At 54.8% G+C, this 27,006-nt stretch overlaps 1 protein-coding gene across 1 annotated transcript; it reads right to left on the minus strand.

Annotated features, from left to right (window-relative positions):
* On the minus strand, positions 1-16,634 carry PIK3R6 (phosphoinositide-3-kinase regulatory subunit 6; the record flags this gene model as incomplete). The annotated part of the gene is made up of 17 exons (XM_082008005.1): positions 16,543-16,634; positions 14,110-14,178; positions 13,486-13,618; positions 12,072-12,141; positions 11,473-11,656; positions 10,533-10,680; positions 9,290-9,376; positions 8,375-8,831; positions 7,595-7,694; positions 6,698-6,820; positions 6,085-6,195; positions 3,776-3,866; positions 2,982-3,052; positions 2,645-2,735; positions 2,126-2,196; positions 924-1,036; positions 1-157 (listed from the first exon to the last, which is right to left on the minus strand). The coding sequence occupies exons 1-17, from the start codon at positions 16,630-16,632 to the stop codon at positions 1-3; spliced, it is 2,166 nt and encodes a 721-aa protein (XP_081864131.1). The 5' UTR covers positions 16,633-16,634.
* Positions 16,635-27,006: the final 10,372 nt, after the last annotated feature.

Here is a 27,006-nt window from a genome sequence, read left to right on the forward strand (position 1 = left end):
TCATTGGATCATGCCTGCAAATGTGTTGATAGGCAACAGCAGAGACTTGGGCATGTATTTCACAAGCCCCACATCTTCTGCTTCCTGCAGGTTGAATTTCATTGTCCTTGTCTTTTGCAAGCAGTAGCTGGGCTCTAGGCAAGGAGACACTTCCACGCTGCAAAAGCACAAGAACATATTTATTGCACGTAACATATTGATCTGCCCTTGAGGCCCAGACTCCAATCTCAGACTAAACGTCAGGTCTCTCCACTGACTGCTGAGAGCGAGCTGTCATATTGAGATGCGCAGCTACTTTTACGCTTTTTCAACTGGTTTTGTTTGGAAAGATGAGCTGATGTGTATTAGTGTTTGACCACAAAACCAGTGTCCTCAGCCCAGCTCAGTTTGATTCTCAGAAATACACATTTTATGTGTGTTCCACATGGCCCATGGACCTTGAACCACCTGTCCATTTGCTTCCAACACATCATATGTCACTGCAGCCACTGTAGGCACATTGATCCCTGCTATTTACACAGGGCTGAATTCTCTCTCCCTACCTTCATACGCTTGAGACACTCTGGTGAGGAATGGAGTCAGTGGAGAGAGCATCAGCTCCGTGATATAATTAAGGAGATCTAAGATCTCCGTTCGTCCCTGGAGGTACCTATCCTTCTACTGTCTTAATGACAGCACCTTACTTATAATGGAAGAACCATTTTGTTTCTCTCACCGTCACCCGAAAACACAAAGGTAGGAGAGCACCATCTGCCCTGCTTTCCCTGGAGAAGCAATGCATTAGCCTGTCAGTCTTCTGTCGTGTATGAGGATGAGGACTAGGACTCGCTGGGAAACCGCTCTGACACCTTGGGAGCCCTTCCAGGGAGGGATGCAAGGTCACCGGCAAGCTGCGCAGAGCCTGGCACACGTGGCATTCTCACCTGATCACATTCCCGTAGGCTCTTCTGCTGTCCTTGTCCAGACACACCATGAAGGGCCTCTGCTCTGTGCTCCTGATTTTGACATTGCGTGTTTTCAACCTGTTTGCCACAGCCTGGATTGAGAGAGGAGGAAGAGCCCAGTGAGTGTCTCACTTCCCTTCCCTTGGCTGCACGGTGACGGGTGGTGTGTGCATACTTGGTATGAAAGGGACAAATTATGATATTACTCTTTTTTATTTTAACCTCAGATGTGACACAAGGTGATTTCTTTAAGGAGGGAAGTGTCTTTCTTGTCCTTTTTCTGTAATCACAAACCGGTCAGATTTTGCAAGGGCAAACTTTCCAAACTGGCAATGCTTACGCAGATTGCAAAGTTTGGGATGTTTGATGTGGGGCATGGTCTGTTCTCCAGGGCCATGGTGTATCTTGGTGGGCAACGTGGGCTGCAATACCTTGGTGTTTCCAAAAACCACGAGAAAATAAGCAGAAATGTGCTGGCTAGCTAAAAATACCAGCTGAGAGGCTGGAGGCTCCAGGGCCCAAATGACCAAGGCACAATAATACTTAATGCCCCCCAAAACTGCAGTGACACATTCCCATGGGGCAGCATGTCCTCTGGGGTCTACTTGAACTCTCATGTAAAACAGAAAGGACAGGAGCCCAAGTTTTCAGTCCCATCTCTTGCATATCCATCTTTCTGAATTGGTAATTAGATTCATTGAAGTTCCCGCTTCTTGTTTATGATTTGTTAAAATATTTCTCCAATGGCTTCTATTTTCGTGAGCTCTGTGGGGATTAACACATGGGATCTGGGGAGGGCACTGCAGCTGGAGGTGTGGAGCTAATAGAGTTGATCATGAAACTACAGACCCTCTCCCATACCCAAGTCGAGCCATGATGACTGGGGCTAAGCTTTATTTCTCTGCTTTGTCCCTGCGGTCACAGAATAACCCCAGCAACAGCTCAGTCCTTCAGGGTCTCCTGAGACAGGATTCAATTTGGCATTGGCCAGCAGGGATGGCATTTGGGGCTTTGGCTCAAAAATCTAGACTTTTCCATGGAAAGTAATTACAAAACACTCTCTGAGCAGGGTGGTCCCAAAGCCTTCTCCTCCCCACAGTGTTTCCCCTTTCACCTTGTAGTAAGGGGTTTCCACACATTGGCTGACCCCTCCAGGGCCATAAGCATCCACAGCTACTTACTGAGAACGATCGTCCCGACAAGTTGTTGATCTTAACGATTTCAGTGATGTTCACATTCAGACACACCAGGTCTACAACAGAAGCAGCACGTTAACCTCAGACCATGGCACGATCTCAGCTCAGCTTTGAGTGGGGCTGGTGCCAGATACATAGGACAGCAGAAAAGGAGGACTCTAGAAAGTTGCATGGACTAAGGGTTTGTGTGGCATCATGCTCAGGGTAGAAACCTCAGAGGCTATGCTAAGGGCAAGGTGAAAGAGAAAGGCTGCAGCAAGAGGATGATGCTGCCAAGCCCAGATTACGGTTGTGCTGCACGCCACGTTACAGGGAGCTGCAGGCATGTCATTCATGAGAAAATGCAAAACCACAGTCTGTGGTGACACCAACATATGCACGTCACTGATTCAACCCCCACAGCCTAGGCACAATTGGCACTAAGTACTAAGTCAGATTTACTCTATCAAGCACCAGAACACTCAGCAAACCCTCTTAACATGGTTCCAAGCAGGAAGAACCCACCTTCAGCCTCATCAGCAGGGATGGCTTTCATCACCAGACCTGTAGAGCGTAGGGACATAGCCAGCTCCTTTGCCCGGTCGCTCACCACAACCTGCAGGAAAGGCTCTGTTTATTCACCCTGGCAGAGAGTTTAGACATGGAAAGGTCTGGGAGCAGTTTTTCACAAATGCAAAGTTAGCTAACAGGCTTTTAGAGTTCACCGCAATGTCTTTGTCCTCCCCTGGAGTGCAATTCCAGAGGAAAGAAGGAGGGCCAGAGCACTCCTTTTAGGAGATCTATGCCATGCTGGGGATCCCTGTGAGCAGAGACGTTTTGGGCTGCTGAGAGCCCCACTTACCTTTCTGTATGTTACTGTGAGATCTATGCCAGGGCCATCCAGGGTTGTTTTCTTCTTGGTCATGCTTAATTCTGCAAGGAGGCAACCGGGTGGGATTGAGGTTTCACTGATCCCACCTGTCTGTGGTCAGCAGAGAGGGATCCTCCCATGGGACGAGCCATCCGCTCTGTCAGACAGCAGTCATGGTCTGGCACATCGACCCTTCTCTCCTTGCCTACGGGAGCTGAGGCTCTGTCCACTCAACAGGTCCAGTGAGACAGACTCACTGAAGGGTCTGTGCCCAACCACAATGGGAGACATCCATTGGATTTGACACTGGGGTACACTGATGAAAGGGCTGATGATGTGACCTCTGTAACGGTCCAGCCTTCAGGCACTCTTATCTCATCACTGGCAACTCAAGGAAGTTGAGTTTCTAATAGGTAAATCATATGGCAAAAGGGATGGCTGTAAAGCCCAGTTTGTTTCCTCAACGAAAATGTGGTGCTGGTCCAACTTCAGAGGGTCCTGGAGCCAGCCAAAGACACAGTCTACAAAACCTGGTTGAGACCAGGAGCCAATGACCACAAGGTCTCTCATTTAGCCTGATGTTATGCGCCTGAGAGGGAGATGGAGATGTTTAGGGAAGCAGGAGGCTTGTTTGTTCCTTGACAGGGAACAAGGGATATTGCCCCATGGCATGGCCTTGACTGCTGCAGGCTGAGGGACAGGGCAAGGGGGAACCGGGACTGGCACGACCTCCACCCAAGACGGCAGCCCCTGCTGCAGGGCTCAACTTGGGGACACACACGCACCTCTGTGGGAGATGTTCTCCTGCATCTGGGTGCGCAGCTCTGTAAGGAAGACATCCTCGGCTGGCTCCTGCGCCGGGTCATTGAAGAAAATCTGAAAGAAAGGAAAATCTCTAAGAACAGCTCCTTTTCAGTCACTTGTCTGGACCACAAGTCTTATGAGGAGCGGTTGAGGGAACTGGGGTTGTTCAGTCTGGAGAAGAGGAAGCTGAAGGGAGACCTTATCGCTCTCTACAACTACCTGAAAGGGGGTTGTGGTGAGGTGGGTGTTGGTCTCTTCTCCCAAGTAACCAGCGATAGGATGAGAGGAAATGGCCTCAAGTTGCGCCAGGGGAGGTTTAGGCTGGATATTAGGAAAAATTTCTTTACTGAGAGTGTGGTCAAGCATTGGAACAGGCTGCCCAGGGAGGTGGTGGGGTCACCATCACTGGGAGTGTTCAAAAAACGTGTAGACGTGGCACTTCAGGACAGGTTTAGTGGGCATGGTGGTGTTGGGTTGACGGTTGGACTTGATGATCTTAAAGGTCTTTTCCAACCTTAATGATTCTGTGATTCTGTGGCATCACACTGGACCTGTGACATCAAAAGGTTCTCCAGAGCACCCAGGTGTGACATCATCAAAGGAAATCTATGACCTCATCATGGCAGCCAAGGGGCCTATGAGATGGAGAGAACTGCTTTTGCTCTGCTTTCTGAAGCCCAGGAGCATGGCAGACTTTGCCACGAGGCCAGTGGACTTGGCCAGCAGAGTCATGGGCAGTGTCCCCTGCCACTGGGTGTCACTGCGCACTCACAGATGGGTCTGTTCCCGGCCATCCACCCACAGGCAACCCAGGTCAAGGGGAGCAGCTTCCCAGGCCTGACTGCAGATGCTGGCTTAGCTTCAAGGCACGTGATTTCTATGTGATACACCTAAATCAACTGGTCACTTCAGACCTATTAACTGTTTTGTTTTCATGGGCCTGTTTTGAGCAAAATGTGAATATTAAGGTCCTGGAGAACCTCTCCTAGCCACATGTCCAACTCCTGTGGGACTTGACCCTCACTTCCAGGAAAACTCTCTGCAGCCAAAGAGGAACCGCATGGTCTTAACCAAAAAGGCAAAGTGTTTCCAGATGAAGCAGCCTCACACCCAGTATGACGTCAGGGTAGGTTAGATGCCTCTACCTGAAAACTACATCTGGAGTCAGTTCCTCTTCCCCTGCTTGAGTCACCCACTCTCTCACTTGTGTTTGATTTTTGTCTTGGAGAAGAAATGAGTGGAATAAAAAATTCACCAAAAAACCAAAATCCCCAGCCACACAATCTGAGAACCAGGTGCTCCAAGTGTTTATAAGATACATACTATTAGTTCAAGTCCTGATGAAGGTCTACCAGTAATTACCAAAGCTCTTCCAGCTCTTTGCAAGCTGCATGCCAGTTTGCTCATGTAATGACTGCTCCTTTGCTGCAACAGGTTACCACATTGGCTACGTAGATTAAAAGGAGATATGTGCATCGGTGCCACCCTAAGCTTTGAAGGGGGAAAACTGCCAGAGGAGCAGATGGGAGGTTGATGTTACATGGCCGAATACAGTAGTTTTTTGCTTTCATATCAAATGCCAGGTCTCTCTCTGATACCATTTCAGAGAAAAGCTGGCAGGAAATAAATAAAATGGTGTTTCAGGAAGCCTGCAAAGCCCCTGCAAGGTACAGGGAGGTTTTGGCAAAGCCACTCAGAGAACTCCTATTTGCTCACAGCATCTAAAGCAGCAGGAGGTGCCAGAGCTCCTGAGCAAACCCGAATCCAGTGGAGCAGGAAATCTGTGTCCTTACCAGGTAATTTCAAGGCTCACTTTGCTGACCTCTGTGATGCTGAAATAGCCTTCCTGGGATCTTTGACTCTGGCTGAGCTGTGCTACATGGAGTCACTAGATCCAGGAGCCTGGCAAGAAGGGGACAGGCTGGGGAACACGGAGACCCAGGCTCAGATCTATTGAAAGCCCCCAGACCCCACTGACTTTGCACAGCTCTGCCAGCAGTGGGGCTCTGCAAGCACTTGCAGAGCCACGTGAAGGCACAAGAGAGGACAGATTTAGACTAAATCTAAGGAAGAAATGTTTCACAATGAAGGTGGGTGAAACCCTGGCCCAGGTTGCCCAGAGAGGTGGGAGATGCCCCATCCCTGGAAACATCCCAGGTCAGGCTGGACGGGGCTCTGAGCAACCTGATCAAATTGAAGATGTCCCTGCTCATGGCAGAGGGGCTGGACTAGATGGCCTTGAAAGGTCCCTTCCAACCCAAACTATTCTATGATTCTATGTGGCACCCACCTTCACGGCGTAGACCTGGAAGCAGACGGGCTGGATGCCCATGCGAACGTAGTAAGCAATCACATCAGTGATGAACAGATCAGTCACAAGATGTTTGCTCGGAGAGGAAGGCTGGGGGGGCAAATCACATTATGGATCAGCCACAGTCACTTCTCAAAAACACTGCCACAAACCCTCACGCCTTCCTAGATAAATAACGAGCAATGAGCTGTCGCCCAGGGCAGTGTGAGCTGCTTTGCCATGACTAGTCAAAACGAATGGGAGAAATGAAGGCTTGCCCCCACCTACCAGCCTTTTTTGTAGGCTATTGACAGTGGCTCAAACTGCTGGGAAATGAGAGCTGGGGGTATTTCAGAAAATGCCTCATTTACATTTTCTTTCTTGAAATCTGCCATTTCCTGTCCCTTGGCCAAAAAAACCCATCGCAGAAAATGGGCCTTGTGGGCTGGGGCAGCGTCAGCCACATGCACCTTCCCGGTTGCCGGGCCCTGGGGTGGGTTTGCGGGGAGGAAGCCCCTGTCTGGGGCTCCCAGGGCAGGAGCTCGTCCTCAGATAGAGCAGATGTGTTTGGGAAATGGGCCCGGCTGGGGAGATGGGGAGGTTTCCCTCGTACCATGGTGGCCAGCTTGGGAATCATGTGGCACAGCGTGTTGATGTTGCTCTCGTACCACGGGTCGGCTCTACCCAGGTACCCGGCCACCTCACAGAGCTCCTCTTGGCTGGTGGCAGCGTGGTCCTGCGGGAGAAACACACAGCTCAGAGTACGATCACGGCCCAAAACACCGGGAGCCAGAGAGGAGGCGGAGGGAGCTGGTGCACGAATGCCCCGTGAGCAGCTCCCCCATCCCTCCTGCTTCCCTGCTTGGTCTGGAGAAGATGGCAAAATATTTCTTGCAGCACTTATTTAGCAGGTGCTCAAGAACAAAAATTCAGTGAGAATGAAAAGAAGAAATACTCATTTTTACAATGGCATATTTGTCAGGACTCACAGCCAGCTCTGGGACAGCTTAAAATACTGTGAGAAGTGCAACTGTTTATTTATTGCTGTCTCGAGGCTGTCGGGGGGGAAGAGATGTGCCCAAGATAAACTGCAAGGTAGTGACTTGCAGAACTAAAACTGGGGCCATGACCAAGCAGGCAAAGCCCTCAGTAAGGGGCGGCCGCTTCCCGTAAGCGTCTGGGAGGTGAGAAAAGCATCAGTCCTTTGCTAAAGCTCCCTCGATCCTCCTATAGCTGGGGCATAGAAGCAAATCTGAATACCGTTTCTAGGCTGCGAGTTGTCACCTGTCAGGGTGGTTGGAGCAACCTGAATGTCTCTGGGGCTGATGGATTCCTGAAGCCAGGCTGCAAACTGAGCCCAGCTGCCCTGTCTTGGCTCCCATCCTCCTTGTTCTAGGAACAAGGCATTAACGGATATGAATTCCCGTAAACCCTCCTGCTCTTCCTCCAAAAACACCATCAGTTGCTGGCAGCCGGCAGCAGCGCCCAGAGCTGCCGAGCCCAGACTCACCGTAACGGCCAAGGTGTTTGGCTGCCCCGTCACAACCGGGATGTGGTAGAACTGCAGGTTCAGCCTGGGAGTCAGGAAAACTCGCCGTGTTTCTCGTTTCCTTGAAATGGAAAAATAAATAGCCGTGTCACAAGGGGAAGGTGGAAGAACATGGCTCTTGGCCAAGGCTGGGCAGTGCCAGGAGACCACAGCTGCTCCGCAACAGGCGCACGTGCCCTCCTCGCACACCTCCTTTGCCCGGTGTGACAGGATGGCAGCAACGCCCCCGGGTTCCCGAATTGAGCAAGGGGAGATGATGGGGGTAAGGGGCATCCCGCAGACCAGCTCTTGGCTGGGGCTGGTGGTCTCCTCTGCACCCAGCTCTGCTCCGCAGGCTGCTGCCTGCACGGCGACCCAGACCTATGCCACGCTGCTCTCCTGGCCCAGGTGAGCCAGCTGGGAAGAGACAGCTGGAAAACAGCTTTTCTTCAGGATATTTCCCTTTTGCATAGGAAAACGTCTTGCCTCGTTTGTTGCTCATTTAACCCATTCCACGGACAGAAGAGGAAAACTTGCTGTGTGCATCATTTGGGCCAACAGAGCCAAACGATGCCGTGCAGCTAGTGAAATCAGACGCATTTAGGTGCAAAACACCTGGGTCCCGTCCTGCTCCGGTAACGCTGGAGCCCAACCCTGTCCCCAGTCATCTTGGCTGCTTCAACAGGCTGAAGATCAAAGCCCCTGCTCTGTCCTCCCTGCCCCCACATCCCCAGAGCCAAAGGGGCTGTGGCCACCAGTTACCTCAAGGAGTGGTAGGCTTGGGCCAGGCGCCCCAGGATCCGGTCATCCCCCAGCAGCACGATGCGGGCAGTGTGCAGCCTCTGGAGCGGGGCTGCAGGCTCCGGGGGGGTGCCCGCTCTCCTCTGCAGCTTCGCCGGGGGCTTTGCCCCAGGGCTGTTGCAGCCAGCCTGCAGGAAGGCCACGCTCTCCAGCGGAGACGGCTTTTTTTTAATGCCACCCTTCCTGTGGAGCCGGGACTGCTCCGTTTCAGCACTGCAAGGGGCAAAGGGCTCCTCGACTGCCACGGGCAGGTCTCGTTCGATGCCGCTGTCGGTGGAGAGCACAGAGAAGCGGGTCTGCTCGCAGCACTCGCAGTCCGAAATGTTGACCTGGATCTCGAAGTTGTCCAGGTCCTGGCTTAGGCAGTCAGGCTCGCAGCTCTGCGACAGCGGGCGGATGAACAGCACCAATTCCTTCCCTGCAGGCAGAAGGGAGCTTGGGGAAGGAAATACAACCAAAGCCAGGATGAGCCCTAGTCCTGTCCCAGCTCCCCTCTTCTCCTGCCAACCATCGGGCCAATGCTTCCACCAGAGGGTCCAAGAGGAGTCAGTCTTTCAGTCCCATTTCACATTGCACCATGAAGAGAGCTCAGTATCACTCAGACAGGTACTTTGGGCACATCCTGCTGCAGCCTGTCCCACAGGGGTCCTCTCCTCATCTCCTTCGCCACTCTCCCCCTGCCAATCCCCTGATCTGACCCCAACACCCCACGAGAAGGAAGGCTGGTGCAGTCAGCACGAGTCTCCACAAGCTTGGCCCTTGTGCGATGGTTATGAAACTCACTGCTCAAGAATCAGGGCTAAACGACATGTTTTGCAGAGGCTTCCCAGCCTCAGGCACCATCCGAACTTGCCACCGCCCCCCCGGGGCACTCACAGAGCTGGTCGTCTTCTGTCCAGAGGTGAAAGCTGATGTTGGGGTTGGGCAGAGGGGTACCCTGCAGCCCGCCCAGGGGAGCATTGCCTGGGGGAAAGAAGGATGCTTGTAACACACAGGAGCGGTTTTCCCGCACAGGCACAGGAACCCCCACTGGTGCTGACCTTCAGCCCCCGGCTGAGATAGCCCCTGCCGAGCCCCAGGGGCTCTCCGGCCCTGGCTGCCTTCTGGCAGATGTGAGGCTGTAATCACAGACCTCTGCGCTCGCAGACTGAGCCATAAGAAGGTACCTACACCGCCAGTGGAAGGCACAAATGAAGACGGGGAAACTGAGGCACAGGCAAGTGAAGGCCCTTGCTTTGCTGCAGGCAGTAGAGGGATTGCAGAATAAATAAAACATTCTTCTAGCACTGGGCTTCCAATGCACGTGGCAGGACCTCCCTTGGCAATCTCAGCTGAGATGCAAAGAAGCCCTCTGACCCCACCATCGCTGGCTATTTTTAAACCATTATGGCTCTGTGAGAAGCAGTGAGACAACTGCTCACTGCCACCAAAAGGAGATGGTCCCACTCCTCTCCCTTGCACCACTGGCTGTTCCTCCCCGCATCTTGCACCGGGACAGCGTCCAGCTCTTTCCAGGGCAGGGGTTGGGATGCAGAGATCTTCCACCAGGAGCAGCCAGGAAGAGAGGAACATGACTCCCATTTCCCTCTGGTCTGCCCCAGATCTATGTGAGAATGGGGATGTTTGTTACAGTCCGTGTAGCCCCGGCGGCACCAGGCTGGAGCAAGCACTGCCAGGGACGGAAGGAGGTGGCAGTACCGCTGTCCACCACAGCAGTGCAAGGAGGCTTCAGGGAGTGGCGCACAGTGTCTCCCCAGCCTAGGCCATGGCTACACCCGCAGAGCACCAGAGAGTCTGTCCAACCTGCCTCGTTCGACATTCATGGCAAACGACGGAGCCATGTGTCTGGGCCTCAGGGCAGCTGAATTAGCAGCAGAGATGGCCACAGTCCCTCTCCTCAGGTGACAAACCTGCCTTCCGCTGCCACGTGCCGTTTGCCACCCTGGACATCAATCGGGTCACTGCAAGGAGCCAGGCTGCAAGGACCTGACCCCGGCGATGGGTGCTGCTAAAGTGGAAGCAGACGGGAGGTGGGGATGCACAGCTATGGGAGGGCAACGGCGAGGACACAGCAGTGAGGCTCCCTCAACCCACCGTGCATGGCTGGCCAGGAGCTCACCTGCTTGCAAGGAGCAGAGGATGGCGCGGTAAATCTTCTCCAGCCTCGCCGTGTGCTGGCTGCGGTCTGCGCTCGCCTCGTTTCCTGCGCACTCGACTGCCGCCACCACTTGCCGGAACCAGCGCTCGATGTCACTCGTGGGCATATCCTGTTGCGAGGAGCAGCCGTTAACACCCGGGGGTGTGAAAAGAGGAGATGCTCTGCGGGGAGAGCCACGGGAGAGGGCAGAAAGAGGGCAAATGGGTCCTGCAAAAATTGTTGTTTTGCAGCAGAGAACACAAATGTCCTTCTGACCCCGGGGAAGGCTGGAGGAGGAGAGATGCTGGCTGCACTGTCTGCTTGAAGCTTCTTTCTGGCAGGTTTGCAGCTGATGGGCACTGTGCTCGCGGCTGCCACGAGCTCGGGGAGTCAGCAGCATAGCTGGCAGCTCAAGTGACCCTCGGGAGATGGGGACAGCAGACACACAAAGGTGTCCTTGGAGTGGAAATCACTGAGAGCCCCTGAAAAGTTGCCTTTCTGAACCAGACATTTGTCTTACCGTGGCACCACAGCTCCTTGAAGGAGGTTTTGGAGAAAAGTGGTTGAAACATTTCCGCTGAGATGTTTTTGCAATGACCAGTGGCTCACAGAGGAGCCTATACTGCAGCCGCAGAGCCCAGTATAGGCTGCAAAACTGAAGACTCAAACTGAAGATTCAAAACCTCTGGCTCCTGCTGCAGCAACTCTTTTATATTTGAAGAATTTTTTAGTTTAACACCAGCTCTGCTCATAGCCCAGCCTTGCAAGTAACAGTGGGACTACTGGGGATGCAGAGCAGCAGTCAGGTGCCGGGGAGGGCGTCCCTCCACTTGCCAAAAAACCTTCCCCTGCTCTGAGGCGCCCGGCAAGAGCCGGACCATTGGAAAAACATACGTGGTGCTGCAGAAGTGCTGGCAGTTACCTGGAGGCTCGCCTTCAAGCGGCTGATGTCGCAGCCCTCGCCCAGGGCCGCCTGCACGGCATGGATGATCACGCAGCACATGCACGCCCGGGGGCTCTGGGAGACCTGAGCTGCCTCCGTGTCGGCGACCAGCGCATTGCAGATGGCTTCAGACAGCAGCTCTGGATCAGCAAAGATGAAAATCCTGGTGGGGCAGGAGGGTGGGAAAAGAGGGAGGTGAGACGAGGATTCTCCATTACTGACATCAGGGCTGGCACGAGCAGCTCACGTCTCCATTATCCCATGCAGAGAAAAAGGGTTGCTGCTGATACTCCCCTCCTCTGCCCTGTCTCCCCACCAAGGAAAGCTCCCTGCCTCCCAGGACCACAGACATAAATTGGGACACATGGGAGGAACGTGCTCCTCCTAATGCAAAGCTCATTTTAGCGAGGCTCTGGATGCCACCAAATTGTTCCGCAAGACCACGTACTGCCATGTGGTTTATGTCCAAATTATCTGTTCCATCTGACATTAATTCAGAGCACAGGAAAAGGACAGATTTCACTATGAGACTATAAAAGAAATAAAAGTAACACCACAATCAAAGAGGCACTACTCACTTTTCCTGGTAAGGGTACGGGTCGCTTTTGAGACTTTGTTCGGAAATGACCGTTCTTTGGTACAACACACCTACCAAATGCAAGAAGATAAATACGCAGGAGTCAGAGCATGAGAAATAACAACACAACTCACCGGAGCCGCTCAGCACTGCTCCTGGTTGTAGAGGCCGGTGGGTCTGCCAAGTCGGCGAACACCCATGATGTAAAAGAGATGATGTAAAAGAGCCAAGAATCGAGCCCAGGGTTAAAAATAGTCAAGGACAAAGATAGGCCATGCTATATAAAAAGAAAACCCCTTCTATTCAGGGACGATTTCCGGTATTTCCCTTGCTTTGTTTAGTGGATTTTGAGCTTGGGAGTGGAGTTGGAAGCAGGAGGAAGAGTCCTACTCCCGGCCTCGTCCCCAGGGCCACATCAGGGGCAGCGCTTGGGTGGAGATGAAGAGCACAACGCGTTTCTGAATCAGGAGAGATGTACTTTATCCTCACCCAGCTCTGGGGTGGGGAAGATACATCCACCCCACGTTGCTCAGGTGCAATCATCTTGTGAACTGCATGGTGCTTGAGAGAAGCCCCGCTGGAGATCCCCATCTCTCCACACTGAGGCATTGTTCTACCAAGAGTCAGGCGAGATAAAGGTGGACCTTGGAGCTCCAGACAAAGTGGTACTGGGGAAGAGTGGTCGAGGTGATGGTGATGAGCTGGGACGACCGAGAATGGCACTTTCTCTCTAATATTCCACCAGGTTTCTTCTATTTTACCTCCACCTCACAAGGTGTCTGCACCTTGCGCTGTTTTAAAGGGCTGCTTTTAAAAACTCTTATTAAAGGAAGCTTTAAGAAGAGGAACTTTAACGAGCCACGTAGAGAAAAAGGGAAATAGAGTTGTCCTCTGGCTTGCTTTCTTTTAGGGACTGTTCTCTGCAGAAACTAATGACATTTTAGTGGCTAAAACCTGATGCACAGGTAGTGGAGGGAAAGCTCATGCTGGACAGTCTGCAAGTCAATCTCAGATGGAGACTTCACTTTGCAAAAAGGACACCCCCACAAAATTTACTGAGATGCGCAGGCTGGGAGCATAAGCACCCTGTTTCCCATATAGACAGAGGGTGTATATACACTTGCCTTAGACGGGCTGGACTTGACTCACAGTGAGGTGGTGCCTACACTGACAGCAGGAGGACCCCAAGGTTTTCTGCCAGTAACTAAGGCTCAGCAGCCTGAAATCAGGAGAGGGGAACCCTCCCATCCAAATGCATCCCTAAGACCCCCAAGCGTTTGGCCAGCCCCCTGCAGAAATCCCTGCCATGGCTCGCTGCATTAGGCAAAGGCCAGCTCAGGTATGGAAATCCCCCAAACTGAGGACCCAAGCCATTCACCGTGCCACGCATGAGCAGAGCGGAGAAGCCCTCATACCCGGTGCTGCCCTTTCCATCTTCAGCCTGACAGCATAGTCCAAACCAATGGTGCAGAAAGGCTTGGGCAGGGTGAGCAGCTTCTTGCAGAAATCATACACTCTGCCACAGAGCTCGTCAGAGATGCAGGGAGCCTGGAGCGAGAAAAGGGCAGACAAGGAGATGCCACAGGCAGTGATCCCTGGTGGTGCTCTCCCCATGACGGACCTCAGGGTGGGAGGTCACAGAGCTACACCAAATTCAATCTGGATTTAAATGCAATACATGAAGCAGAACCAGGCCCTGCAATGGCTTGGAATCCTCCAGCAATACCTGCCGAAGGGCTGTGGGCACATATTTTTGCCAAGTTGTGGCTTCCTGCACCACCAGGCACCGGAACACCTCCAGAAAAGGGAGTCAGCTGGAGGGACCTGTCACTCCCATACATGTCCCAGGTGACAGTGTCTCAGCCATCAAACAGCACGCTGGGAAAAGCACAGCTGAGTCCACCCGTGGTAGCCCCAGGGCTTTGCTGGGCGTACTGGGATATTACAGCACAGGAATAGGTGCCGAGTGACTTCAAGCAGCCCATCCTGCGGCTTCTGATTTCCCTGGATCTTGCCCCAGCGAAGCCCGCGGTGATTACCTTTATCAAGGTGTACATCAGCGTGTGCAGCAAGGGAATGATGTAATGTCTGAAGTCACTTCGCTCTGCCTGCGGGACCAAAAGGCACAGTCAGCACCAGCAGCAGCTGGCAGGGTGCTGGGATGGGCAGCAGCGGGACCACCACAGCCCCCGGGGTGTGCCGGGTCCCGGCTGCTCGGCAGCTCAGGCACACAGGGAGAGCACGGGAATCCACCCTGGCTCAGGGGTGATGCTTCCCAGGTCAAAGTGGGGTTTGGGGTCCCTCCACAGGCCACCTGGGTGGGCAGGATGTCCTTGGGGCAGACAGGTCCTGCCTGGTGGGCATCCCGTGCCAGCCAAGCCTTGGGGAAGGGAGTGGGGATGTGGACTATGCCTCTGTGGCCACCACTGCATCACAGGCCTGGGGGTTGTTGTAGGGACGTGAAGGCTCTGGGAGCTGCTGCGGGAGCGTGGTTTGCACAGCGAGAGCGGCTCAGGGCATATGCAGCAGTCATGGTGGGAGAGAGCGAGCAAAAGTTTCTAACTGAACTCATTAAGGAGCTCCTTTCTGTTGCAAAAATTCATGTGAAAATATAAAACCACTGGGAACCCTCTGGAAAAAGCCTGTTTTACATTTGATGGGTGTGGGGCCAGAGCGGACAGGGAGGAGAGATGCTCTTGCATCCCCATCCTGGCCCGTGGGAAGCCAGATGGATGCTCAAGCAGACACAGCCCTGGCCCCTCCCTGCAGCCTGGCTCTGACAGCTCCAGCAACAGGAATGCCCCCGGATGAACCTGGGAAAGATATTTCCATCCCAAAGATATTTCCAGCACCTTTCTTCAGGGCTGCTTTGTTGAAGGATTGGAGTTAAATGGAACTGATGGCAGCAAAGCTTTAGAAATGATCGATGAAATGAATGATACTGTATTGCTGAGACCAGCTGATATTTGCCCAGAGCCCTGTAGGAACTCAAGCATGAAATTGCTAAATTATTATCTGCAGTTGGTACTGACTGCTCAGCGCTGCTGCAGTACTGGGCGGGGCGGGGCGGGGGGGAGAAGTGACACTGATTTCCAAGAAGACCTTCAGGGAGATGTAGGGAATTACAGACCAGGATGCCTGACATCCCTCCTGGACGAGGAAAGATAAGAGTAGCAGAGCGCTAATAGGTATAACGGGGAGGGACTGACATGGTTTTTGCAGACCTCGAGCCCTCTGGGGCTGCAGCCATAGCCAAGGGTGATGTGGGTGTTCCTGTCGGGATTTGCAAGAGCCCCTTCATAAGATCCCTCCCCAAGGCACTGATGGAAGCTAAACTGCCACAGCGTGTGAGAGACAGCCTGCAAATGGCCTCAGAGCTGCTTAAAAGGCAGGAAACAAAGATTAGGAATAACTGCGGGGTGTTCGCAGCACCGTGGTGTGTGCACAGGGATCTGCGCCGGGCTGACGCGGCTCAAGTGTGTGATACGGGAGTGTTGGTGGAGGGAGGTGACAGCCTTGCAGCAGGCGCGTGGTCCCCCAGGGCGCTGAGCAGCAGCTGGCTGGAGACACGGGAGCCGAGCCATGCCGAGCAAGGCGGCTCCATCCTCCTAGCTCGAAAGGAGAAACAACAAAGATGCAGAGAAAGTGGTACGGGGAGGTTTCTGCACAAAGGACGACTAGCAGGGGCTCATCACCAGGGTGGGGAGGAGGAGGTGGAGGGGGGACGCGGGCTTTTCCTCCCTGCACCAGAATGAGAGGGTGTTGGGTAAAATGAGGCAGGCTCATAAGAAAGAAAACGTGCTATTTCTACACATGACATCTCATCAAACCACAAACCAGGTTATGCCAGGATATTGCGGATGCTAGAGGTTTACACGAGACCAGAAAATGACAAGACAAATCAATGAAACAAAAAGCCCATCACAGGGTTTCCGTCAGATGCTCTCAGGACAGGATACTGGGTTAGATGTTTCTGCTCTGACACCCTCTGGGGAGGAAATGAGTGACATGGAAGAGAAATTTCCACTCTACCTGTGACTACAGCTGGCTGGTGTGGGATGAGGGAGATTTGGGGGTGGTTGGAAGTGTTTTGCATTTTGCTATTTGCAAGCTGCGAAGGCCGGCTGCCTTTGGCTTCTGTGGCGTTGGGCAGCCCGGGGAGGTTCCCTGCTCTGCCCATGGTTCACCGTCACTTTTGGGGCAAACAGGTCCCTGCAGCCTGTCAGCTGGGGATGAGCCACGGCTCTGCCCTGGTGTCCCACAGAGTTTTTCACTCGTTGCTGTGAGCCACAGTCCCCAGCCAGGCTCAAGGTCCCTAAAAACACCTTCGTCATCTCCAGCCCCAGGAGAGGCAGAGCCCTGCGGGTGGAGTCGAGTCCCCATCCCCCTGCTCCCCCGGGCCTCCCAGCACGGCACACGCCACGGAGGGGCTGATCCCGGCACTCAGGACACGTCTATGAGATGGCACTCACCCTTTCCAGCTCCTTCACCAGGATCCTGACCAGGACAGAGCTGTTACTGGGATTCTGGTCGATTTTTTTATGCAGGGTCCATCGCAGCATCCCTGAGAAGGGAAAGCCAAGAAAGAGGTCAGGTTGTCAAGCGGAGCAGCGATGGAGCAGGGGCAGCATTGCACAGAGGAATCGGGAGACCTGCGCACTGTTGCTGCAAAAATCACCCACTGGGATGCTGCACCGACATCACTATCGGAGCCAAACCAGGCTTCTCTGCCCTCTGCTTCAATCTGTGACCCTCGGCGAGGGACAAGTCATGCTGCTACCCTGGTTCTGGTTGCAGCACTGATGTATCGTACCTCTAATGCTGGGAAACCTTTGGGAAAAGGTCCTAGAGATCCTAGGACTGGGGGCTGGAGGAAAGCAAAGCAGGGCAATGGACGCGGAGTTTGTCTCCTGTTCCCTCTGTTGCTCTGTTTATGGCTGGCTGCTTTCACCGCCGAGGAATTTGGGTTCCTGCTGGTCCCAGCGCACAGCACCTGGACGCTGGCTGCTGATAGCTCACACTCAGAGCAAGGACCACAAAGCATCTCAGTCCTTTAGATGTCAAGACTCATTCCAGACAAAATCAAATTTAATTAACTGTAAAATAGTCTGTGCACTCCAGGTAAAATCATTTTTTCAAAATTAATTAAATTTCCTAAGGCTATAGCAGTGCAGTTGCTGGGTCAGCTAGAGTTTCATTCTCCAAAATGGTAACACAGGGATTTTAACAGACTCCTCAGCAAGGAGCTGAGCAGTGCGTGGCAAAGCGATACCCCCGCAGGGAGAGACTCCAGCTCAGAGGTGTTAAGTGAGTTGGACAGGGCTGTGCAGTGAGTCAGTGTCAGAGCTGGGGACAGCATCACAAACTCTGGCATTTGATGTCCCACCTCAGCACTGGACCCCCTGAGCGAGCGAAGGGTGTAGAGGGTGTAACAGCCATGTAGACGAGGGATGAAAGCTGCTGCAGTTGGAGCACAGCAGACACCAGGAGCTTGCCAAAGATTCAGCACCTCCAAGAGCAGGTTAAAAAGCCAGAGCAGTGCCAGGGAGGTGAGACCACCCTGTGCGCCCCCCACCCCGGCGCCGTCTGAGAGAGGGAAGCGGTGGGGAGTTTGGGGCCAAGCAATGCCCCAGTGAGGCAGCGCGGGGGGCAGTGGGTGCCGACCCCCGGGAGCCGTGCCGGGGTCCGCCTTACCTCGGTCGCACTGGCCGGCGGGGTGGTGCCCGTCCAGCTCTCGCAGCAGCGTGCGGACACGGCGCAGGATGTCCGACTCCACCTCTGTGGGGACGAAGAGGACGTGAGCAGCCAGGCCAGCACCCCTGGGGGAGCGGCACCCAGGGACAAGCCACCCCACGAATGCCACCCCACCAACTGGTGGCCCCTGGAGCCATCGTGGAGAGCAAAGCGCTCCTGCAGAGGCATGGTGGTGGAGAAGCTCTGCAGGAGACGGCTCGTGCATGAGCTCTACAGAGCCCTTCTCTCCTCCCCGTTCAATAAAAAAATCACACCCTAAATGTAGAAGCTAATGAAATTAAACCACAGCTCAGCACCGTGAAAGAGCAGAAGCACCTCTGCGTTTTGGCACCGCATGGATTGTGCCTCAGCTTCATACCCATCGCAAGGAGCACTCTTGCAACAAGGTTTGCTCTCTGCACCGGCAGCTCACCCCTCATGGAGAACCCCGGCAGCACCGCCAGGCTGGGCACGTCACCTCCTGCCTTCCACCCGCGACCCCTCGCAGCCTCCCCCCGATGCGTGACCGCCCACCCGTGCGCCCCGACCACCTTCTGCTGCCCCAGGCAGGGGCCCGAGGTCAGTGCTCCTGCCTGGTAAACCACCACCTGCATCTCGTATGTGTCAAAACCAAACTGCATCCTGCTCTCGGCCAAAAATATGCCTGACAATCTCAGACCCAGTTTGGGGTATTACTCGTACATGGGGCGAGGGCTCGTGATCAGGAGGGAGCGCGCGTGACGGCTGGTTGGCCACGCGCGCCGACACGTCGCAGATGTGAAATAAAAGTCAGCCCTGAAAGCACATGGGTATCGGCCGGGACAGCTGCAAGGTGCCTTTACTCCACCACGGCCTGTCTGTCTGTCCCTCCTTACGCTGGGCTTCTCCCTCGCTACCAGCAAAATGATTCTTGGTCCTTTGCGATTAAAAAAAAGCATTATATAAAGTTGGGTATTAGTAGGTGATGCTCTCCTTCCGCAGGAAGCTGTAGGCTGGAGCAGCCAGAACACGGCCTGATCCAGGGGAGGGTCTCGGGTGCTTGTGGTAACCGTACGCCGGGGCCATCTCCTGGGGCAGGGTCCTGCCTCCCTGTTCACCGGTGGGGTCCAGACCGCTGCCAGCCGTGGCTGAGCAGGTCCCGCCTGCACGGCAGGGATGCATCAAGGAGCAGCTTATCCAGGTCCTAAGGAAGCTCCAGACACACACTGCCCAGTCTGAGCTGTCTCATCCACAGGGGATTGCCTTTCGGGGTTGGTGTCATTACCATCACATTTCCTGCCCATTTTTGCTCCTCAATTTTCTCATTCCCTCCACAGCCTGTTCTGCCACAGCTCCATCCTCCCTAACACCAGAGGGATGGCACTCGTCGTTACCTACAAGAGGCGGAGGAGGCACCCAGGGTGACACTGTTTAGGAGCTGCGCTCAGGGACCACAGCGACCAAACCTCCTTCCTTGGCTCCGGAGAGAGGTGAAGCCGGAGGGGCTGGGTCCGCTTGGCGATGCTTTGGGCTCACGAGGGACGGTGACTGGGGCAGCTGAGTTGGGAGCTACGGGAAGGGGAGCAGGGAAATACTGGGGGAACTTTACAGCTGAGCTGGAGGGTCAGACAAACAGGGGCATCTCCAGCGGGTGTTCCCGTGGGCAGAGGACCATCAAGATCTGCCCCGCAGATGGGGCAGCTTTGAGTATCTGGCCCCTCGTCCCATGCAGACCCGTGCACCATCTCAGGATGGGTTTGAACCAAAGAAGAGAGGTAATTTTTCACTCTTCTACTGTGTCTTTTAGTGGTGGCCCAGGTTTGTCATGCGGGGGCGTGGACGTGGCACCCCAGAGTTGCCGCCATTCCCACTGGCGATGCACGGCCGACAGCAGGAACACTTTGCCCCTCACAGCATCCTTGCTGCCTCCTTGTCACCAGCTCGCAGGGCCGGCAGGGCGGCCAGACACGCGACAAGCCGCTCTTTGCCCTCTCCAAGCCCAAGACTACGGTGCCGTGGGTCCAATGAGATGGTGACCAGGGCACAGGGGCAGCAGAGACGAGCTCTGCATAAAAGGCAGCTGGGAAATGCAAACTTTGAAGTATTGGGGATGGCCGTTCCCGAGTAGATCCTGTGCTCATCCCAACAGCCAGAAGAGTTCTCCTATTTACTGACTCCGGGGCAGTGCGTCCCTTTAATGCTTGTGGGGAGAATTCCTTCCACTCAAGCTCCCTCTGCAGAGGAGTGCTTACCGCTGCGGCCTCACCCGAGGCTGTGTCAGAAAACAACCACACACAGGTTCAGAATTATTCAGCCCGTGCTGGCAAAGTTGTGTGTGTGTGTACGGGGAAAGTCCCATCTCTGCTGGCACAGTTCATGCCCATCGTAGCCACACGGGGAGAAACCACGATGCAAAAATGTCCTTGGAAATTTTTTTTTTCTCATTTTGGAAGTGTCAAAATTTTCCTTTGGAAATTTGTATTTTATCTCCTTTTTGTTTTCTCTCCAGTGATTTTGTAAAGTTCCTCAATGCCACTATTATGTTCACTGGTTTTGCACCAGGTAATTATGCAATAACGGACTATTTCAAATTTCCTATTCTTTTCATTTGTGTATGTTTTTGACTACTAGGGGAAGTCTTTCCTGAGCACTGATATAAATACTGTCCTCTTTTTCTAAATCAAAGCGACTGCAGTCTTGATACGCTTCGTGGGGAGCAGAGCGTCAAAGCGTTCGTTCCAACTCAAACAAGAGGCACTTTGATCTAAAAACAGCCTCAACCGACCAGCAACAAACAGTGGTGTCTCAGAAATGAAATAAAACATTTCAGTGTTGATATCCTGACCTCAGGGAGCCGGGAGACCAACACCACCTTGTGAAACAGTGTGAAAGTAAAACACAGATGGGGAACAAAACGGGCACAAAAAACTACAATAAAACATAAAACTGGCTTAAAACTCAAACCTGAATGGTTGCCAGAGCTGGTGCTTCCGAAGTGCCCCTCTGCAGCAAATCTTTTGGCCGCCCCTCGGTGGCTTCGTGCCTCACTTCCCATCAGGGTAGACCCCAGCAGGGTCTGCCAACACCTTGCAAAGAGCAAGGTCTGCCCAGCGGCAATGAATCCTCCTTAGATACCCAGATATTTTATCGGAGGGTGATCGAGGCACAAGGCAGCAGATGAGGGGGGTTAATCCGGCTGGGACCCCCTGCCCCGGCACTGTGGGGGGCTCAGCATCACCCACCTGCGCTCTCCATGGCCAGGCTGAGGCTGCAGCACGGGGCGGGCACGGCGGCCGCAGGGCGTCTGCAGCGACGTGGCGAGTGCGCGGCCGCTCCTCACTCCAGACGGGCATGGCCTCGGGTCCCGCGTCTCGCCTGCCAACAGACAGGGCACGCTCGGCTCAGGCTGCTGCTGGAGATCGGGGCCAGCCTGAACCTTGCAGGGCAGCGCAAAGCCACCGGGACACCATGGGCACGGGACCCCACGGGATGTCCTAAGGCAGAGCCTTAAGGGTGAGCACGGCACATCTCGGGGGCTGTGTTCTGCTGGAGAAAGCTTCAGCTCAAAGCTGAACCCGTCCCAACACTTGGCCCCCAAAGCCAACCACAGCAAGGAGGCCTCCAGGGATCAGCATCACCGAGCAGGGCAGGATGGGGAACCTTCTCCTCCCCAGGATTTAAGAAGAAAAGTTCAGGTTAAGTCAAGCTGAGTCTGAAATGCAAAGTCCAAGAAGAAAAAGGAAAAAAAGAAAAAGAAAAAGGAAAAGGAAAAAGGAAAAAGGAAAAAGGAAAAATGAAAAGAGGAGGAAAAAGGAAAAGAGGAGGAAAAAGAAAAAGGAAAAGGAAAAAGGAAAAAGGAAAAAGGAAAAAGGAAAAAGGAAAAGAGGAGGAAAAAGGAAAAGAGGAGGAAAAAGGAAAAGAGGAGGAAAAAGAAAAAGAAGAGGAAAAAGAAAAAGAAAAAGAAGAAGGAAAAGGAAAAGGAAAAGGAAAAGGAAAAGGAAAAGGAAAAGGAAAAGGAAAAGGAAAAGGAAAAGGAAAAGGAAAAGGAAAAGGAAAAGGAAAAGGCCCCAAATTTCCATGAGGTTTCTATGCCTGTTGTGCTGATCCGCTGCCATCCTGATCCAGCAGCCCAGAGAAACAAGCCCCGAGGAAAGCTGAGGAGCCAGTTAAGCTGCAGGGGGAAGCCAGCGCGGAGCCGGACAGCTTCCCTTGCCCTCGAGCATTGTTCTCTCCAAAGAAAAAGGAAAAAAAAATAATCACAAGAGCTGAGGAGGAAGGAAGGGAGATTTGCCTGTGACACGACCACAGGCAGGCTGGGGAGCTGGCACGGCGCAGCCACGGGCGAGCAGAGCAGACGACGGCATCTTCTACATGAAACACTGCCGCGGAGACGCTCGCTGCAGCGATCTACCCCACGGCCGGGTCCCTCCCAGCTCGCAGCTCCAGCGCCTCGTGGTCCTGCCCCCCCAGTGCCCACGGCGAGGCAGCGTCTCCCCGGTGCATTGCCCTCTCCCACCTCCCCATCCACGGGCACAGCAGCAACCGCAGGACTGTGGTGCCTGTATTTACAGCCTGCGTGAGCTGCAGCACAGCTTTCAGCATTTCTAGAGTGAGGCTTTTCCAGCCTGCAGGTTTTGCCCTCTTTTCTTGCCTTCAGGGCTGGAAAAAGCCCAGCCCATAGCTCTGAGATCTTTGATTTCCCTAAAGCACCCACATTTGTGGCTGGTAACAGGGAGGTCACCTCCAGCGCTCCTCAGACCAGCACGGGCAGCAAGAGCAACGCATTCCTGTCGGTCCTCCGCATCCCTCCGAGCACAGTCAGGCCATCAGCCCACGCTCGTGCTCATGTCTTTGCTCTATTTAGGATTCTCTCTATTTAATTTGCAGATTTAGGACCTCACTCTACCCAGGTAGGTCCTAAATACCCATCACCGAACCCAACAGCTCTGCGGCTGCAGCAGGAGATGGAGGGACACGTGCAGGAATGCCCCTGCCACGCACCCCTCGAGCCCCCAGAGCATCCTGCTCTCAGCAGCTTTCAAGAAGCTCATTAAAGGTTTCCTGCAGCAAACGAAGTTTTCAAAACCCACCCCAGACCCGTGTGGCCTTTATTTCTGGCCCTGGGGCTGGATAACAAGGCCTGGCGCCGAGCCACCGCGGCGGATTTCCGCCGCCCGCCGGGCAGCAGCGCCGCAGGGGCAGCTCCCGGCGTGGCTGAGAGCAGAGAGGACAAGGGAGGCGAGGACGGGGGTCCTTCTGCAGGCCAGGGGCTCACTACGGCGAACCCCTGCCTCTGCTTGCGGAGCCGGCAGGCAGCTTGGGGAAGAGATGCCAACCCTCCTCCGGCTCAGCTGGATGCCTGATACCACCCTCGGAATCGCATCTCTGCGGCATGTGGATACCGCTGCGGCTCTGGACGTGCCCTTTCGTCCAAGGCAGCCACTCCGGGATGCAGCGGGGGTGCGTAGCAGGGCAGAGGGTGTCTCCTAAGGTCAGCAAACCACTTCCCCCTCTGCACCCCGCGCTGACGGCAGCAGCCCTGCCGTGCTGCCCACAGGTTGCTCTTGCCACTCGCCTTCCCCCTTGCGCCCACGGTGCTGGGCAGGCACCGGGCGACTCCGCCAAGATGCTCCGCACCCTGGATGCAGAGCAGCGAGCAAGGGAAGGATGCTCTCACAGCCCGGCCACGGCTGACTGCAGCGTGTCGACCACAGCCCGCACCGAGCATCAGCCGTACCTCTGCGGACACACGGGGCTTTGCTTCCACGGGCAGAAATGGGACGTGTCTCCCGGTACGCCGGGGTGTGGGTCAGAAGAGGAGAAAATCAATTAATCCTCCTAGTCTCAGGAATTACAGACCACCCTCTTGAACCACTGGCTACAGAAGGAAAGTGAATGATTCTCTAATCCCTTGCATGCGTAAGAGCACCAAAGACCTCACAGCAGCGTTACGCAGCCGGTGAGCTGGTTGGCACCGTGGTTCTCAAAATTATATTTCCTGCTGGGACTTTTCCTGCTGGGGTCCCCAGGGTCGTGGGAGACCCACGGCAGCTGTGCCGAGCGGCGGAGCCGGGGCTGCGTGCCGGGCTCCTCCGGGGCGCCTGCCGTGGGGCTCGGAGAGGCCGCCTGCCGAAGCGAAACAGCCCGCTGCTAATTGCGTCGGTGGTTTTCCGCATCCGCGTCCTACCTGCCCACACGTGGGAGGGGAGCTGGTGCCCAAACGTGGAACCTGCTCACCAGCGCTCGGTTTCCAGACTTAGAAGAGGACTCAACAGGGTCAGAGCAACATGAGCTTCTCCAGCCTAAGAAACTTTGGTTCTCGGTTCACCCATCTGCTTAAAAAGCGCTGCCTTTCCTCACTGTCAGCAAAGAGGAGCTGAGATTGAATCCATAGTCCATCTGCCTGCTCCGACTGCTTGGGTGTCCCGAGAAAATTCAACATAAAATGCCAAAAACTGGTCCCAGCATATTCCTGGGTGCATGTAGTCCCCCAGCAGAGTCCAGTCACGCTGCTTGTGGGAGGACAGGTAAATGTCGTATGAGAGGAGGCGTGGAAGGACATAGAGACAGGCTGGTGAGGAAGACTGGGGTCAGTCTGGTTCCTGCCAGGCACCAGCTACTGGTTCTCGCTTGGCCTGGCCACAACCAGCACAGGGACCTAAATGTGCAGAAAATCACCCATTTTCACTGGAGACTTTTTCTGCCTCCTTTGCTCCGCAAGCGTGAGGGTACCAGGGCTACCAAAGGAGGAGGGACGACACAGGGCTGAGGGTGGGAAGGGCTGGACAGAGTCAGCCCCAGTTCGCAGCAGCTCAGACAGAAGCACCATGTTTGTCCTCCCCCCCACGACAGATGGGGATGCTGCCTGCCCTTCCCTCCTGGGCTTCATCAGGACATTCCCGACAGCAACTGGCCTTGCCAGTACCCTGACACAAATCCAAACCCAGTAAACATGGCGAGAAGGGCTTTGAAGATGCAGGAGCCTGTGCTGTAACCAAGGACTAAATTCAGCCTTTGTGCAGAGAATTTACAGACAGTTCCTTGCCTGTGGAGATGGAGGTTGCCCCCCCAGCCAAGGTGCATGGGTAGCTTCTGAGTGACATTAATGAGGCCAGGCTGATTTATGCCGGATGATCTGACCGTGGCACCTCTTTGGCTGAGCAGAGAGTGGTGGAGAGCAAAGACCCAACCTACGCACCCCTGGGAAGGAGACTGCCAGCCCCTGCCCTGGCAGTGACGCTGCTCTGGGCAGGGGCTGACCATAAGGGATGAAGCCCCTCACCTGGCAGGAGGGATTCCTTGAACACCAGCCAGAAACCACGTGTCAGGGACACAACAACAATCTGAACCTCCAATGACACACTTCGAGCTGCTGATTTGGGTGAAAAAGCATTTTAGCAGAGGGTGTGTGGAACTGCAGGCACACACCATGGAGGCCCCGGTGCTGGTGTCAGAGGAGTGGGAGATGCCACCCACTGGCACCCTGGGGTGAAGCAGGATCCCTATCGCTGCACCAGGCTGTTTCTTGGCCTGCTGAGACAGGATCATCCCCCAACAGCCACCCTGTGCGCCTCTGCCTGCCAGGCTGTTCCTGGGACAGAGCAGCCATAAATCCCCTGGGAGACCAGATGCGACACGCTGGGATGTGCTGCTGGGATGCCGTGACCACTCCTTCCCTGGAGAAGATGGAGAGGGATGTCCCTGCATCCTCTGCATGCAGGGACAAGTCCCTTCCTGCTGGCTCCTTTGCCATTGCCCCTCCTCTGGTCACAGACCATGGGGTAAAGCCCCCGGTTACAGACACCTCTGCACTTTGCGCCCACTGAGCCCTGACCCACCACGTGCTGTGAGCCAGCCGGGGGTCCCCATGCCCACGGCTTGCTCAGGCGCTGCGCGGGGATGGCAGGCGCAGAGACGCGTCTGAGCTGCGCTGCAGCCCCCGCTTCTTGCCCAGGGATACAGGCGAGCCGGGTGCCCACTCCCAGGCTCGCACCTCCGGGCTGGTGTCTCCTGCAGGGACCCCCCAGCCAAGGGGACTCGCTGAGCCTCCAGGACCGGGCGCTCAGCATCAGCTGTGCCACGTCCCGAGGTCCCAGCGCAGCAGAGGAGGCGGCTGCGAGTGCCAGCGCAGAGCCCGGAGGAAGGGGAGCACAAACATCGGAGCCCCCGCTGCGGACAGCCCTCTCCGCCCGCCTCACCTCTCCCAGAACCTCTGATCTCCGGCACAAGTAGGGGGATGTCATCCCCGTTTCTGGGGATGGACTCTGCACTGGTCCTAGTGCCTGGTGGACTGACTCCCACCTTTCGCCTGGGAGTCCCTGCCCCACTCCCCTGAGGGCTGGGGGTAGGATCCCCCACCAACAGCCTGGCCCTGCACCGTCCCCACTGCGAGTGGGAGCAGAGGAACCATGCAGGGAAGGACCCTGTCCCAAACCCCCTCGGCTCCGGGCTGCACTCACCTTCCCTCGCATCCCTCCAGCTCCCAGGATCACAGCTCCCGTCGGGGCTCAGGACCATCCCAGCAGGCACATTGTGAGGAGGAGGAGGGAGGCGGTGGCGACAGATCGGGCGCAGCCGAAGGGCAGCGGCTCCTCGGCCGAGGTGCGGCGGGTGGGAGCTAGGCGACGACGCAGCGATCCCCACAGCACCTGCCCCGGAGCCCACGCACAACGCTGCCGAACGCAGACGGGGCTTGCTTCTGCTCTGCGTGCGCGTGTCTGAGCTCACCGGTGGCCACAGGCTCTCCACCCAGAAACAGGACGGGCTCGAGGGCCCCAGCCAACACACATGACCGTGGGGAGACGACAGGCGAGTCGAGGGTAAATAAGACGGTGCGAGGTGTAAAAGCAAGTGCCGCAAAAGTGCCGGCGAGAGGTAGAAACCGCTTAGTTCCACGGTCTGCACCTCTAAGGGCTTCTCTGCTTTCTGTCCCCCTCCTCCCCCCTTGGATCTCTTCCCTTCCCTGCAGCAGACATCAGACACATTTCATCCCGTAACTGGTTATTTTGCTGTCTGCCAGCTCAGCAAGACCAGAGTCTTCTCTGCATCCATCCCACTTCTTTGCAGAGCTGCAAATCCCGCTTCCTCTCTGCAATTCTTAAAATACCCATGGCATCAGCTGTATTTTATTTCATTTGCAGGAAAAAATTAAAAAGGAAGGGCGAGAAGGGAAGTCACATTCCTCCCTTCAGTTTTCAATAACTATGAGGGTTTTAGTGAAAAAA

Source organism: Phaethon aethereus (genome assembly GCF_964289735.1).
Source record: "Phaethon aethereus genome assembly, chromosome: 18".
NCBI lineage: Eukaryota > Metazoa > Chordata > Aves > Phaethontiformes > Phaethontidae > Phaethon > Phaethon aethereus.